This window comes from Desmodus rotundus, chromosome 9, assembly GCF_022682495.2.
Source record: "Desmodus rotundus isolate HL8 chromosome 9, HLdesRot8A.1, whole genome shotgun sequence".
NCBI classification, from domain to species: Eukaryota; Metazoa; Chordata; class Mammalia; order Chiroptera; family Phyllostomidae; genus Desmodus; species Desmodus rotundus.
The window spans coordinates 103554362-103568941 of record NC_071395.1 but is presented as its reverse complement, the minus strand read 5'-3'; the positions used below and the strand labels follow the sequence as shown (position 1 = coordinate 103568941).

The 14580-nt window shown below is 58.1% G+C and overlaps 2 protein-coding genes across 6 annotated transcripts; one reads left to right on the top strand and one right to left on the bottom strand.

Moving 5' to 3' along the window:
* The first annotated feature begins 281 nt into the window (after positions 1 to 281).
* Positions 282 to 11132, top strand: PCGF2 (polycomb group ring finger 2). 4 transcript variants are annotated; one of them, XM_024573275.4, is made up of 10 exons: positions 282 to 424; positions 5963 to 6114; positions 6712 to 6808; positions 7077 to 7132; positions 7219 to 7269; positions 7500 to 7608; positions 7772 to 7826; positions 7913 to 8008; positions 8972 to 9052; positions 9581 to 11132. In XM_024573275.4, exons 2-10 carry the CDS (start codon positions 6003 to 6005, stop codon positions 9956 to 9958), a joined length of 1035 nt encoding a protein of 344 aa, XP_024429043.2. In that variant the 5' UTR covers positions 282 to 424; positions 5963 to 6002; the 3' UTR covers positions 9959 to 11132. The 4 variants fall into 4 exon arrangements, with proteins under 4 accessions (XP_024429043.2, XP_045038395.1, XP_045038396.1 ...); XM_045182460.3 differs by lacking the exon at positions 282 to 424 and adding an exon at positions 1121 to 1172; XM_045182461.3 differs by lacking the exon at positions 282 to 424 and adding an exon at positions 1177 to 1283.
* CISD3 (CDGSH iron sulfur domain 3) lies at positions 8181 to 14223 on the bottom strand. Of its 2 annotated transcripts, XR_008425169.1 has the most exons (5): positions 14105 to 14223; positions 13746 to 13781; positions 13079 to 13198; positions 11463 to 11702; positions 8181 to 8712 (listed from the first exon to the last, which is right to left on the bottom strand). XR_008425169.1 is itself a non-coding variant. In XM_053911642.1 (4 exons), the coding sequence occupies exons 1-4, from the start codon at positions 14141 to 14143 to the stop codon at positions 11523 to 11525; spliced, it is 375 nt and encodes a 124-aa protein (XP_053767617.1). In that variant the 5' UTR covers positions 14144 to 14223; the 3' UTR covers positions 11300 to 11522. The 2 variants fall into 2 exon arrangements, 1 of the variants encoding a protein (XP_053767617.1); XM_053911642.1 differs by lacking the exon at positions 8181 to 8712 and having other exon boundaries at positions 11300 to 11702.
* Positions 14224 to 14580: the final 357 nt, after the last annotated feature.

The following is a 14580-nucleotide window of genomic DNA, read 5'->3' as shown; positions in this document are numbered from 1 at the left end:
GAAGGGTGAAGTCGCGTCCTAGTTTGGGGGGGCCCACTGCCCGGTGGGGGGCAGCCGCGTTAGCCAGTCCCCCCTCCTCCTCCGCCCCTCTCCGCAAACACCCTGAAGGAATGAGGTCACGTGGATGAGTAGTGGGCGGGACCTACTCTTGTCTGGAGGAAAAAAAGCCATTTTGGCCCCCCCCAGCCCCGGTCCCTCCCCTCCCCCCTCCGTCCCCTCCCCTCCCCTCCCCTCCCCTCCCCTCCCCTCCCCTCCCCTCCCCTCTCTCCCTCCCACCCCAAGCCGCTTTCACAAACTCCTTTCTTACCGTAGGTTTCTCCCCTCCCAGTGCCAGAGCGAGCTACACGGCTGGGGTCCCCCTCCCCTCCCTTCCCTCCCTCCCTCCCATCCCCCCTCCCCGAGACCCACTGGACCCCGAACCCAGGTAAGCGGACGCAGACTGCCTTTTCCTTTCCTCCTACTACCCCGTAACCGTCTGGGGATTGGGACGAGGGGCCGGTGCAGCCTCTTCACACATCCCTGTGGGAGGAGGGGGCTCCGAGCCGGCCTGCTGCTCGCGTCTGCGCCCCACCCCCGCCAGCCCCGATCTACCTCGCCAGGTCCGCCTTCCTTTCTCCCTCTTTTCTCTCCCCTTTTCCCTTCTTTCCCTTCCAAGATGGCCGAAGTGGATTCCCCTTTTAACGATTTGGCGTCTCCCTCGACCACCACCTCTTTGTGCCTCAGCCCCCTCCTCGACCTGCTCCCGAGGTAGCAAGGGGGAGGGTCCGAGGCAGCTACAAAGGCTTTGGGGCTCCATGCTGGGGTGGATCTCTGCTTCCCTAGTCCTCAGAGCAGCCCTGGCTTTACCCCACTACTCCCCTCGGTCTGGGAAGGGGTCGCTCTCTGCGTATTTTGTGGATACCCCAGCGTGGTGGACATACAAGGACTTGAGGCCGGGAGGAAAGGGACGTGCTTTTTTTATTGCTGCGAGGCCGGGGGAGGGCGCTCTTTCCTGCCCGGGTTGCGGTCCTCTCGGGCACCTCCCCCAGCCTGTCCCTTTCCCCCCTCCCCCCCACCCGACTGGGCGCCCCGCCTCCTCCCCAACCACCTAAGCAGAGCCCCTTTCTCCGGAACACCCCCTCCTAGGGCCCCGCCGAAAGTTTGGCTCTAGAGAAGATAGGAGCGGCCACCCGGTAACTGGGGTCCCTGGTCCTCTGACCCAGACTCCGGGGGCAGCCGGGGCGGAAGGGGTAGAATGGAGATGCTGGGGAGATTTATGGCGGTATTTCCCACGTCTAGCGGAGGTAGGAGGGGTCGGACCGACTGGCTCCTTCTCCCACTGGGGAGCAAGGCTGTCCTCTCCCTCCCCAGGCCCTCCTGCTGCCAGCTGTGGGCGGGTGGGACCCCTCGGCAAGTAGACACTCCTGCCCTGCGGTCTCCGCGTTGGGCCCAGGCATGCCTCTGCCTCACCCCCTCCTCCACGGCCTGCATCTGCCCAGAATTGCTCCGCATGGCTGGAGGAGGCCTGGGGTGGTGCATTTGCCTGTAAATACTGTGGAAGTGTTACCCCGCGCTTGCCCCTGGTCTTTGTCTCAGAGTCCGTCTCTCCCCCGCCCCGTGCTGCCTCAGTCTCTCCAGGGCTGTAGCTGGGGATAGGTGGCTTCCTTGGCTGTCTTCCACTCCGTTCTGATGCCTTCTTCCCTGGGCCTCTTGCAGTTTGTATCTGTTCCTGAAACTCTAATTTCTCTTCTTCCTCCCTCTTCCACTCTGTTCCAAGGTGTTAGGACTTTGAAAAGAAGCATAAAGCCAGCTCTGTTGCAGTTTTTTGGTGGCGAGGTTTTCCCAGGGGTTCCCTCTTTTGGAGTTGGGGGTTGCCGTCCTAGAGCTGTTTGGGAATGCGACAGGAAACGGAGCTAGAACTCAGGATCCAGACACTGTAGCTGGGTGGGGTTCAAGTTGAAGTCTGGCAGGGGCGGGGTGGGGGGGGGCAGGAAGGGGGTTTTCTGCTGCCCTGGTCTTCCTTGCCGAGAGACCTTGGTGGATGGAACTGTTGCCATGGGAATGGAGAGAGCCTGAACTGAAAGAAGTCACATCTTTGTTCAGGTCAGATGCCCACCCTGCTCCTCCGGTCTCGGCCCCCAGAGTGGAGGTTGGGAGCCGCACTGTCTTTGTTGCTAGAAGACTTAGGTTATAATTTACACTGGGTGGACCAAGGATGCACAGGTTAGCATGTGTTTGCGGCTCTGGTTTTAGCCAGGGGTGTCAGACTCTGTGCTTCCGGATGGGGCTGGTGAGGGTGGCCCCGCACCTGGTTAATGTGGACCTGGCCCTGGTCTGGCTGTATATGTGATGCAGTGTGTTGGGCCCAGTGGGTCCGTGAGCATCTGACCAAGTACTTGGCTGTGTGTGTGTGTGTGGGGGAGGATGTCTATCTGGCCTTGTGTGCTGGGAGTGGGAGATGGAGGGGGTGTGTCTGGCTGTGTGTGTGTGCACCTGGCAATTGTAGCTCTGTGTGTATATTTTGGGTTTTTGTTTGATCTTAGGAAGCTGAGGGGTGGGACAGGGCTGGAGGGTAGAGTGAGCCTGGACTGAGAGGTTGGCCTGCTCCCAGGTAGTCACCCATGACCCCTCCTAACCACATGGGGCGTGCACAGTTGCACCCACACAGCTGGGAGAGTATGGACTCCTGGGACCTAGGGTCCCAGTATTGACAGCACACTCCAGCTCGCTGTGCTTCTGTGTGGCCTCGGTTCCCTGTCTGTACTGCAGAGTGGGGTAAGGCCTCTGCTCCCTCTCCATGCTTCATGTGAGAACATGTGCTGATGGTCATGTTTTGGGCAGACCTTGACCCCTCCTAGGAGGCTCACTGAGTGGTCTTCTAAGGAACCTGAAGTCCCCTTACTTTCCACCTGCCTGGATGGAGTCAGGCCGTGCTTATTGGATTTTAAATGGGCGGGAGCCTGGTCTCAGTGCCGTGTGTAAAGAGCACTGGCTGCAGAGTCAGGCGGTTTCTAGTCCTGGGGCTGCCATGCGTTGCTGTGTGACCTGAGACAAGTCATTTCTTTGTATGTTTCTCCATCTGTCAAATGCAATGTTTAGACGAGATGCTTCTAAGATCCCTTCTACCTCTGCAATTCTAGATGTGACCTTGAGTGACTTTTCCCAACACCTGGAGGTTTCCTACTGAGGGAGCTTCCCACTGCTGAGCTGGGCATCCGGCGGAGCAGAGGGACCTCTGGGTCATCAGAGACTGGTTGTTTCTGCAGGGAAACTGAAAACTGACCGCGAGAGAGGTCTGAATCTTGGAGGCGCTTCCAGAGTGAGCTTGGTTAAAATGAAGAGATGGGCGGATCTTTATTAGTGGGGACTCTGAGGATGAGGGCGGACAGATGTGGGCTTGAGTGGCAAGGAGGAGTTGGAACTGGGTGCTGATCAATCTCCCTTCCTGCCACTATGGCCGAGACCAGGGGCCCCAAGGGCCAGAAGCAAGGTACCGCCCAACTAATGTACCATTGCAGAAAACGGTGGTTTGGGGACAGAAGGCACTGAAAGACTTGGTCCCCAGCTGGGGAAGGCACTTGGGGTGGGAGGTGGTGCTCAGGCTCACTGTGTGGATGTGGCTGGAACCGACCTGTTGGAGCCTCCGCCACTCCAGAGGCCACTTCCCAGCTGCCCTTGGTTTCTCTTTCCTGCTCTGTCTCCCTCAGGCTGTTGTCCTCTCTCAGCCTCTTCCCTAAAGTGATGCTGGCGGTCCAGCCACCTATCAGCCCACTTCCCTCTGCTTCTCTCGCACCCCGGCCAGTTGCAGCTGTGGAGGACTTGGGTGTCAGCTGGAGGGCCCTAAGGGTTCCTAGTGGGGGGTGCTGAGGTGGGGGGAATAGAACTCTTGTTTGTGGCTCTTGGCACCTGCTGACAGGGCTCTGCAGGTAACCATGGCAATCAGGTGAGGAACCAATCAGGGCTTCTCCCCAATCCCAGAGGTAACAGTCTGAGGCCCTGGGGATGGGGTTGGGTAGGGGCAGCAGGGAGTGTCACATTTCTTAAAGGGGAGATGGAGGAACATTTTATTCCTTCAATTCCTTCATCCATGTGTCTACAAAGGAGCTCGAGGGGTAGTCTGCGTCTGCATGCTCACCAATGCTTGTACAAGCGAAGGGGCGAGGGTCGTGGCCAAGTACCTGTGAGCTCCTCTGCAGTGAGGCCGCAGTCTGCCAGACAGGAACTACATAGCAACTGTGAAGAGCAAGTGTTTGAAAACACAAGTGTGAGTGAGGTGGCTGTGGCGGTGTGAAGCACTACGTGTTGTGTGTGTGTGTGTGTGTGTGATATGCGAGAGGCAAAGGGAGAAGGGGGTATAACATTCATCAGTAGCAACCTGGACCCCGGCATTATCCGACCCCAGAGTGTCCTGCTGCTGGCCGTGCGTGCACAGGCTTGTCTGGACACAGACACACACATGAGACAAGCAGCCACACAAAGCCCAGGCGGCACGTACACATCCGACGGATATTACTCACACTCACTGAGACGGCCACTTGGAGTTTGCTCTTTCCTCTGGATGTAATAATATTTGGGCATCTTGCCAGGGACAAAGTTACTATGGAAATGATCAAACAGTGTAGTCCCCAGCAAGCCTGCTACATAATTGTGAAGGGGGTACCTATGCAGGGAAGGCGGAAGGCCTCTACGGGGCAGGAACCCCTTTCCTCTGGCCAGGCCTGCAGGTCTCAGCCACTGTGCCTCCGCCAGCTCTCTGGGCTTGCTTGCTCCTCTCTCTCCACCCTGCCTGCAAGTTGGTGTTTCTCTCGTGTGTGGCCTCTGTCTCTCCATCTCTTTCAGCCTCTGGCCAGCCTCTGTTGGCTGTTTGGGTCCTGGCCAAACTCATCCAGGGGTCTCTATAGAAACTGCTGATCCCGGCTGTGAATTTCTGGTCCTAGAAAGCCCAATGTGGTGGCTTTAGAAATGTTTCTGGAAAGGAGGGAAGGGTGTAGGTTGTAAAGGAGCCGTTGGGGTTTGGCCACCCTCCCAAGCCCCACCCCTTGGGCTCTGACTCTGGGAAAGAGGAAGAAGGGAGGGGCCCTCCCTTCTCTGTGCAGCTTTGATTTTTACACTGAGAAGGAAGAACACCCTGGCTGGGTGCTCGGGGACTGGGGACAGGGAACTTTCTGCCCGGCTTTGGCAGCCATCTAGCCTGTGGTCTGCTGCTGGAGAGTCTGTGGACAGGGTGCAGAGGAGGTGTCGCCAGGTGTGAGACGGGGGTGGCGGTGCCCACGTGGGGAAATTCTTGCATGTGTGTGGGGAGGGAGGCCTGGATTCGGGTGCTTGCGGGCACAGGTGGAGCTATGTATTGCTCAGTATTTCCTGCCTGAGTACCAGGCCTGGAACCTGTATGCACAGCTTACAGCGGGTTTCCAGGTTGCTCCTCTGGGGCTGGATGCAGAGCCAGAAGGCCAAGTGATGGGGTGCCCCTTCAAACTTGAAGCAGCCTGTGTTCCCTGGAGGAGTGGTGGATGGGATGGAAGGAGGGTGGGAATGGAGTAGAAATACCAAGTCAGGGGCCTTGCACTTGTATAGAGTGGGTGAGGAGGCAGGGACAAGTTATTCTTTCCCTTATTTTATTTTCTTGAGGTTCAGGTCACTGGCTTATTTATCTGAGTTTTCTCAGAGCTCCTACCACTCCTTTGAGTGAACATGAATTGGGATTAGGGAGATTTTTTTTAAAGTCTGTTCTTTTCCATTTTCCTGCCTCCCCACATCCTCTGGAGAGTTGGGCAGTACTTCCTGTGGTCTAACCCCAGTCTTTCCTGCTGTTCCTGAGGTGGAGCCTGACCTTGTTGCTCAAGATTGCATGAATCTCCAGAGCCCTCGCCACCCAGAAAGAACTAGACTCTTAAATGCACCCAATCCAAGGCAAAGAGGAAGGGCCTTGGGTGCAAAGAGGATGTCGGAGCCCTGGGTTTCTGATTCCACTCTTATTTCCCAGGGTGGCGCTCCCCAGCCCCCAACCCCCCTTCCCCAGCATCATGCATCGGACCACACGGATCAAAATCACGGAGCTGAACCCTCACCTCATGTGTGCCCTCTGCGGGGGGTACTTCATCGATGCCACCACCATCGTGGAGTGCTTGCATTCCTGTGAGTCGGGTGGGCTTCTCGGGGTAGGCAGCCTCTGTCCGGGCTGGAGGGGCAGTGCCCAGGGAAGGCAGAGCACAGGCCCTGTGTTTGGTGGGGATCCCTAGGTCACAGAGAGGCTGCCTGGGAGGGGAAACTGGACATTTCAGCCCAGAAGTTCATTTCAGGAACTTGGATCTGAAATCTTGGTGGCTGAGATTTCAGCCCCTGAAGATGCAGGTGCCCCTGGCGTGCACCATGGGTGTGGGGGCAAGGGGGGTGTGCGACAAACAGGCTGCTGCTGTTTTATACTCCATGAGGGGGCTTGGGGCTCGTCACATGTAACACTGGCCTAGTGTGAGCATGCGCGCGCGCGCACACACACACACACACACACACACAAGATCTGTCCCCTCCCAAGGCTGGATAGGGGGCAGTTGCCCTCTGTCCAAAACAGGATCACGCTGGCCCTCTGAACGGGCCTGAATGGCTGGGACAAGGTGGAGAAGGAACACCTGAACCTTGACAGAGGGCATGGGGGCTGGGCCTCGTTAGGAAGGAAGCTCTGACTTTCCTCTCTCTCTCTCTCCCCCTCTCCCCACCACCCCCCGGACCCCGAAGTCTGCAAGACCTGCATTGTGCGCTACCTGGAGACCAACAAGTACTGCCCCATGTGTGACGTGCAGGTCCATAAAACCCGGCCGCTGCTGAGCATCAGGTGGGCCTGACGCTGCCCTTCAGGCCCCTGCAGTCCTCCGGGTCAGCTCCCTCTGTCCCTCAGCCTGCCTTCCTGTAGCCAGGGGGCAGGTTGGGGAGGAGCACTGGGCCTCTTCCTTCCCTCCCTGTTGTACCCCTCTGGGAAGCACCAGAGGACTAAAGACCAGGTCTCTAGGGACCCCAGTGCTGGGCCCTGAATCTAAGAAAGGGAGGTGAGAAGTGGGGTCCCTGGCTGGGGAGACTGATAGGGCCCTGTACATTTTTTCCAGATCTGACAAAACCCTCCAAGACATTGTCTACAAATTGGTCCCTGGGCTTTTTAAAGGTATCCATACACCCTTCCTGTCCCTGCCCACCACTCCCCAGCTCCCAGCCTGTTCCCGCCTCACCCCGCTTCCTTCCCTCTTCCAGATGAGATGAAACGGCGGCGGGATTTCTATGCAGCGTACCCCCTGACAGAAGGTAAGCTCGTGTGTGCGCTCCCAGGCCCGGGCCATGTGGGGTGTGTGGCACTGCCCCCAGGCATGAGGTCTGGGTGCATGGGACTGTCCATTCTCCATGCACCACCACACCCCTCTTCCCTGGCCCAGAGAATGGCTGGGCTCACCCCGCTGAGCGAGAGATCCTGGGTCCTTGGTGGGGCTCCTTTCCCTAACCCTAGGCCGGCCCCTCAGAGTTCTCTCCTTTTGCAGTCCCCAATGGCTCCAATGAGGACCGTGGAGAGGTCCTGGAGCAGGAGAAGGGGGCTCTGAGTGACGATGAGATTGTCAGCCTCTCTATTGAGTTCTACGAAGCTGTCAGGCAAGTCTGTCCTATGCCTGGTCCTTTGAGGGTCCTAGGCTGGGCCGCCCCCTTCTCCCACTCTGGCCCCATTCCCCTGGAAGGGAGGGCCTTTTGGAACTGTGTACTAGGAGATCCTGCCCGAACTAGGGTCTCCCTAGCTTCATTCTTTCTCCCCCCGCAGGGACCGAGAGGAGAAGAAGGGCCCCCTGGAGAATGGGGATGGGGACAAGGAGAAGGTGAGTGCTGGGGTCCACCCCTGAGTGGGACAGGCTGGGAGAGGGCCTGGGGTGGGCCACAGCCCTTGGGTGCCTCTCCCTGGCAGACGGGGGTGCGTTTCCTGCGATGCCCAGCGGCCATGACTGTCATGCACCTCGCCAAGTTTCTCCGCAACAAGATGGATGTGCCCAGCAAGTACAAGGTGAGTCCCTGGGCGCTTTGCAAGAGTGTCTGCCAGTGGGTGTGCCTGACAGCCTGTGCATCTCAGCCATTGTCCAGGGCTGACTGGGCGTCACCAAGGGCCCACCCGGTAGCATAATTGAGCCCAAGTAGAAGGGTAATTGAAACCAAGATTAGGGTGGGGCAGTCTGCATCTGTTGAAATCTGTGTGCAGAAAGGTACATGGGAACAAGGTGGTGTGTGTGTGTGTTGTGCATGCATGCTTGCACGCTCAAACTGTGGCAGAAGTATGTGTGCAAAACACAGGGTCTTATCTGGGGCCAGCTGTCTGAAGGAAGACCAGTCAAATTCCAACAGAACTATAGGGCCTCACTTCCGAGACTTGAATGTGTCTGTGACTCCTTAGAGATCTCGTCGAAGGGCAGGTGCTGATGCCGTAGGTTCTGCACTTCCAGCAAGCTTCCAGGTGCTGCCAGTGCTGCTGGCCTACAGAGCACACTTCAGAGTTTCAAGGGTCTAGGGCAGTGGGTCCCAAAATCGCTGCAGGTCAGCACCACTGGAGCTTTAGAACAACTCCTATCTTACCGGTGAAATCAGAATCTCTGGGAGTGAAATCCAAGCATCGGTATTTTTTTTAAAGCTCCCTGGGGGATTCCATGGTGCAGCCTGGGTGAGAGCCAGTACTCACCTGGGCCTTTTCTTTGTTCATTAGCTTCTCTGGGGCACCTGCCAGGGATATAAGGGGGACCCAGATGGTTATGTGGGTGGCTGGGGGTGGGGGGTTGTTAGTGATGTGGGTCTCTTCTCCCCCTGGTAGTCAGGAGTTCTGTTGTGGCAACTGATAGGGAAGTCAGATCTACCGTGAAACCCCAGAATAACCAGGGACCGCCTGCAAGTCCACCTTGCGTCCCCCTGAGACTCCTAGCTTGGATCCTGTTGGCCAGATGGCCAGGGTCATGGTGTTCTGCCCCTCCTGCTCCTCTAGGTGGAGGTTCTGTACGAGGACGAGCCCCTGAAGGAATACTACACCCTCATGGACATTGCCTACATCTACCCCTGGCGGCGGGTGAGTGGGGCCGGGGGGACCCCTGCAGGTCTGGCATGCGCCTGTGCCCACAGTGACCGTGGGAGCCACCCTGCTGTAATCACAGTTCATTTCTTGTCACATGAGCTGGCCATGTCCAGCGAGGTCATGTTTCACTGGTGACCTCCCACATTCAGAAGAAGAGGGTCCTTGGGCAGATGACATGCTCCATTTTGGGGTCAGAGAAGAGGGTCTGGTGGCTGTGGCGGAGTAAATGTTGCTTTCTGCCCCCCTGGCCTCCCTCCCTCTCCAGTCTCAGGTCTCCCATGTTCTCTCTGGGTCTAGCATGAGTCTTTCGTCCCTCCACCTTGCCTCGCTCGCTCCGTCACTCAGTCTCTGTTGCTTTGCCTAGGCCTTCCTACTCTGCCGGGTCTCTCTCTCAGGCTGGAACCTTTCCTTCCTTCCTTCTTTGGGCACTATGGGGTGAAGGGATGGCTGCCTGGTTAGCCTTTCACCTGATACTGTCCCCTTCCCTGCCTCTCCGCCCTCCCCACCCCGACTCTCCTGCAGAATGGTCCTCTCCCCCTCAAGTACCGGGTCCAGCCAGCCTGCAAGCGGCTCACCTTGCCCACAGCGCCCACCCCCTCTGAGGGCACCAACACCAGTGGGGCATCAGAGTGTGAGTCAGTCAGCGACAAGGCTCCCAGCCCTGCCACCCTGCCGGCCACCTCCTCCTCCCTGCCCAGCCCAGCCACCCCCTCCCATGGCTCTCCCAGCTCCCATGGGCCCCCAGCCACCCACCCTACCTCCCCCACTCCCCCTTCGGCAGCCAGTGGGGTCACTACAGCTACCAATGGGGGTGCCTCGAACTGCCTGCAGACAACATCCTCTACCAGCAGGGGGCGCAAGATGACTGTCAATGGAGCTCCTGTGCCCCCCTTAACTTGAGGAAAGGGACCTCTTTTTCCAGCCACGCCTCTCCAACCCTCCACTTTTTCTGGGCTCCTTTTTCCACCTCTTCTACTTTCCCCAGCTCCTCCCACCTTAGGGGTGGGGGGTGGGTTTTATAAATAAATCTATATATATATATATGTACATAGGAAAAACCAAATATACATACTTATTTTCTATGGACCAACCAGATTAATTTAAATGCCACAGGAAACAAACTTTATGTGTATGTGTATGTGTGGGGGATGGGTGTTCATTTTTAGCGGTTCTTGTGTAATTTGCTCTACTCTTTTGGGGGGTGCCTGGATGGACTGGAGGGGCCACCTGAGGCTCAGTAAAGCTCTGCCCCATCCTCCTCCCAAGGAAGATGGAGGTATTGGGGGGCCCACCAGCCCCCACAGCTTTAGGCACAGCTCTGGCTGTGTATGCGGCCCACCCTCTTTCTCTCCCCATCTTGGCTGCTGTCCCGCCCTGCCCCATCCAGCACCACCCCCCGCCCCCCATGTTGAATGTCCAGCGACCTGCTAAGACAGTGCCTTTTACAAATGCAGTCTATCCCCTGGTTGTGAGGAGCAAGTGGGCGGTGGAGATGGTATCTCCCTTATACCTCCTCCTGCAGTGGAAACTTTGTGCAAAGAATAGATAGTTCTGCCTTCTTTCCCCTCCCCGTGTACGTGGCCTTCGCACCGTTTTTCTTGTGGAAGAGAAGATTTAGGCCGTGGGAGGCCGCAGCCCTTGAAATTCCATTGTGGCTTTAGCATTGTGAACTGCTTCACCCCCCTGTGCCCCTGCCCCCCACCCAGGGAACCCTAACCAGCAAGCCTGGTGATAAAGTCTCACTTGGGGACCTGGCGTGGAGAGGTGGAGTGGGGTTAACCTCAGACAAGCACAGACCCCAGATATTGCCAAAGGCAAACAGCCCTCCAGTCCCCTCCCCACCCCGAGCTGAGGCCCAGTCAGCCAAGAGCCTCAGGGGCCTCTGAAAGCACAAGCCCACAGACACTTGGAGACCCCCCTCAACTCCATACTGAGGGGCAGGCTCTGCAGATCCCCTGCCCACCTGTTTTCTTCATGTGTATAGGTCAGAGTGGGGAGGAGGTGGGGACGCAAGACTGTCCCTACCCTGGGACATTTGTATCTCCTGGCTTTGTAATAAATGCTGCATACTCTCTAGAGCCTCTAGTTCTTTGGGGCAGAGGGGACAGGGAAAGGATGGTTGGGTCCCCTGGCCACCTCCTCATGCCTCATCTTTGGGGTCAGCTTGCCTTGGGGGGCCCCATATGGAATAAACCTGAGCTGCCTCACACCAGTGACCACAAGAATACCACTCTGGACCGGCAGGCCTGTTTAATGCCCTCTTCTCCAACAGCAGGTGTCAAAGCAGGGCCCTGTTGCCGGCTGCCCCAGATTAGAGACCTCAGGTTATGGGAGGCCAGTCCTTTACAAGCCAGCTGTGGGTACTTGGGTCTGTGGATGATGCCTTCTTGGGCTTGGCACTCACCTTCCTTCCCCACAACGGGGACACCTGTCAGAGGTCTGGGGCTGAGCAGCAGCCACCTGCTCAGAATGGGGACCCCACTTCTGCCTTCTGTACCCTCTCACTTCTGTGGGTGCCATCGCAGTACGGGGGCTTCTGAGTGGCCTTGCAGGTACATAGGGCCACTGTTCGGGTCTCCTGGGCTTTGAACTTGAGTGGGGAGAGGCCAGTGAGTTGGAACAAGTGGGAGCCGTCACAGAAGGGCTGGTGAGGGAAAGAGAGAAGTTAGAGACCTGGCCCCACCTGATGGGGCTGGGCAGTGCACAGTGGTTAGGAACCAGGCTCCTAACTAGTTTGCCTCTCACCTGTGATGTGAGGCGATGAGACAAGGGGTCCCACGGAAGTAATAACCACTTATCACACACTGTGCGCACAGGGAGTTTGAGCCATTACAGCCTTAGTCTCCGGGACAGACGGAATTTTCCAGGTGAAACTGGGGCCTTAGTTATCAGCTCCGTCTACGCTGATAGGTTTGTTGTTTTTTAAATGGCCGAGTCTCCCTTGGTTCATGAAATTCACTTCTTTCCCCCATGTTCTTGGGTAAAAATGGGGTTGGAGAGAGCCTGCATGCAGCACTGGGCTTTAAGGCTGTGGTATCAATTTTTCAGCTCCTGGAAACAACTGGGTACATTACAGGGAATGGATGGTGACAGGGAGGAAGGAGCTGTCCCATAGTGAACTGGCCAGCTGGTGCCTGCGTCTACTCCCCATCCGCCCCAGGCGGTGTTCGAGCAAAGACTGGGTAATGGAAACTGAGGCCCACAGAGGTGCTGTGATGTGCTATTCGGGGGGCTTTTTGACCTTGGGGTCAGGGTGGGATGGGAGGAGAGATGAGGGGGATATGTGAAAAAAAAGTCAGCACCAGTCTCAGAGGGCATGAGGCAGGGAGGCACAGCCACACTCCAGCTGGCATTCCTTACTGCTCCACCCCTGGACGACCTGCTCGAAGTCAAATCAGTGGCAAAGCAGGGCGGCTGACACCACAAACAGTTCTGAGCTTAGCCGGGGCCCTGCAGGCTGGGGACGTGGAGCAGTTTCCTGCCGGATGACAGGCTCGCGGAGCAGAAGGGGAAAGGAGTCGAGTCGGGAGCCGGCAGGCAGGCTGAGAAGACAGCAGGTTGTGGCAGGCAACCAGGAAAGCCACATAAACGGAAAGGGGAGGGTTTTCAGGGGAAGACACTGAGAAGGGGCGCTTGGCAGCAGCAGAGCTGGGCAGTCTCCCCCCAGTGTTGGGTGGGGTCCCAGGGCTGGGATCCTTTGGTGGGGATGCTTCTTGGAAGGAGCAAGGATAGAGGGAGAGACAGGCAAGAGTCTCGGTGCTAAGCAGTAGGAACCTGGAAGGACACTGAGAAGGAGGGAGCACCAGAGGCAAAGCCCAGACCCTGGGCTCCACCCACCTGGCGGTGTGACTGAGTTTGTCTCTCTGGGTTCATCGAAAACAGTGGATGCAGGGAACAGAGCTCAAGCTCTGGGTGGCGCTGGCCTGAGAGTATTTTCCCTTGAGAGGGAGCTCCCAGGAGACACCCTGCTTTCCCAACCAGGCTCATCCTAAGTCAATGGGAGGGGTGGCGGTCTCTCACCTGCTTCTTGCTGCGGCCACACACACACCACCTGTAGGTTTTCCCTGCCAGTAGTTCCACCTTGATGGGTGTTTTCAGGGCCACCACGGGCTTGGCTGGGACTCTGGGGAACCATTTGGCCTATGGCGGGAAGATGAAGGGCTTGGGGTCAGCCCAGATCCTGGGAGCATTTTCCTGCCTATGGGCTTATTCCGTTTCCTGCTGGCCCTGGCTTGTGGCAGGCTTCCTCTGCAGGAGCTGATCTGATGACACCCAACAAGGACATTCCCCACAGGACACTAAGTATCCTGAGCTCCAGACAGCGAAGGATTTCAAGGCCACGCAGGCATTCAGGTTTTGGGGCCCAGGTGCGGTCTCTACAAGCCCTGGCTCCACCCACGTGCTGGGGAGGGGCGGGCCAGGACCCTGCCAGCCTAAGCAGGCCCACTGCACCTGAGGCTTGATTTAGAAAGCACCGCTGCTTCCCAGCAAGGGAGCCTGGCTTCCTGCCCTGTGCCCTCTGGTCCAGCCTACCTCCCCTGAGCCACGGGGATGTGGCAAGGCGTTCGCAGGCTGGAGTCCCGGAAGCAGGGCTGACCCTTTCTGGTTCCCTTCCCTGGTGCCTACCTTTGGAGTCTCTGGGCCTGGGGAACTCGGGCAGAGAAAGGGGGAAACTGGAGGTACTTACCAGCCAAGAGGAGATGTCGCGCCCCTGGTTCAGCTTCTGTGATGCACGCAGTCATCACCAGACGGAGGTGTGGAAACAAAAAAATAAAGTCAATGGAAAGCGGAGAACTTCCAGGGGTAAGTCATCTGGGAAGGAAGAGACGACCGCTGAGGGGTGTAGGACAAATGAGGGGCTAAGAAAATGGGATCACGGGACAGGAACGAGAGTCGTCGGGGAGGTGCCGGCACGCAGCAGGCGCTCAAGGAAGGCTACGAAGCACCGGGCACCGCGGGGACTTGAGGGGGACGCTCCGCCGAGGGGCCGGCGGGGCGGGCGAGGAGAGGCTGGCCCGGGCAGTACCGCGGGAGGATGATGCTCACCCGGGCTACCGGACGCAGGAGCGCGCCCACGCCGCCCATGCTGGCCCTGGCCGCCGCGCCACGCCACGCTGGCTCCGCCCCGCGTCCAGGTCACCTTCCCACTTTCCCCCCGCCTCCCAGCGGCCAGGCCCCGCCTCGGCCCGGAAGACGCCGCGGGGTTCGGTGCGGGTGGGGGCCGCAGGCCTACGCGGTCCGGTCCTACCCCAGCGGCCGGAAGCCAAGCCAAGTACCAGCCCCCCAGACTCCTCCGGCCTCCCGGGGGGTGTGGGCCGGGCTCTCCGGGCGTCCCCTTCGGACCCACCAGTCTGCTGAACGGCGTCGGTTGCCTTTCGTTCCCTCCCAGGCCACACCCCCAGCCCCCCTGTGAGCCGCGACCCTCCCGGGGAGCTGTTTTCTCCTGCCGAGCCTCAGTGTTGCTGGGAGCGCAGGGCGGGTACAGATCGTCACTTAGGGAGCTGGTTTTATTTTTTTTTTAA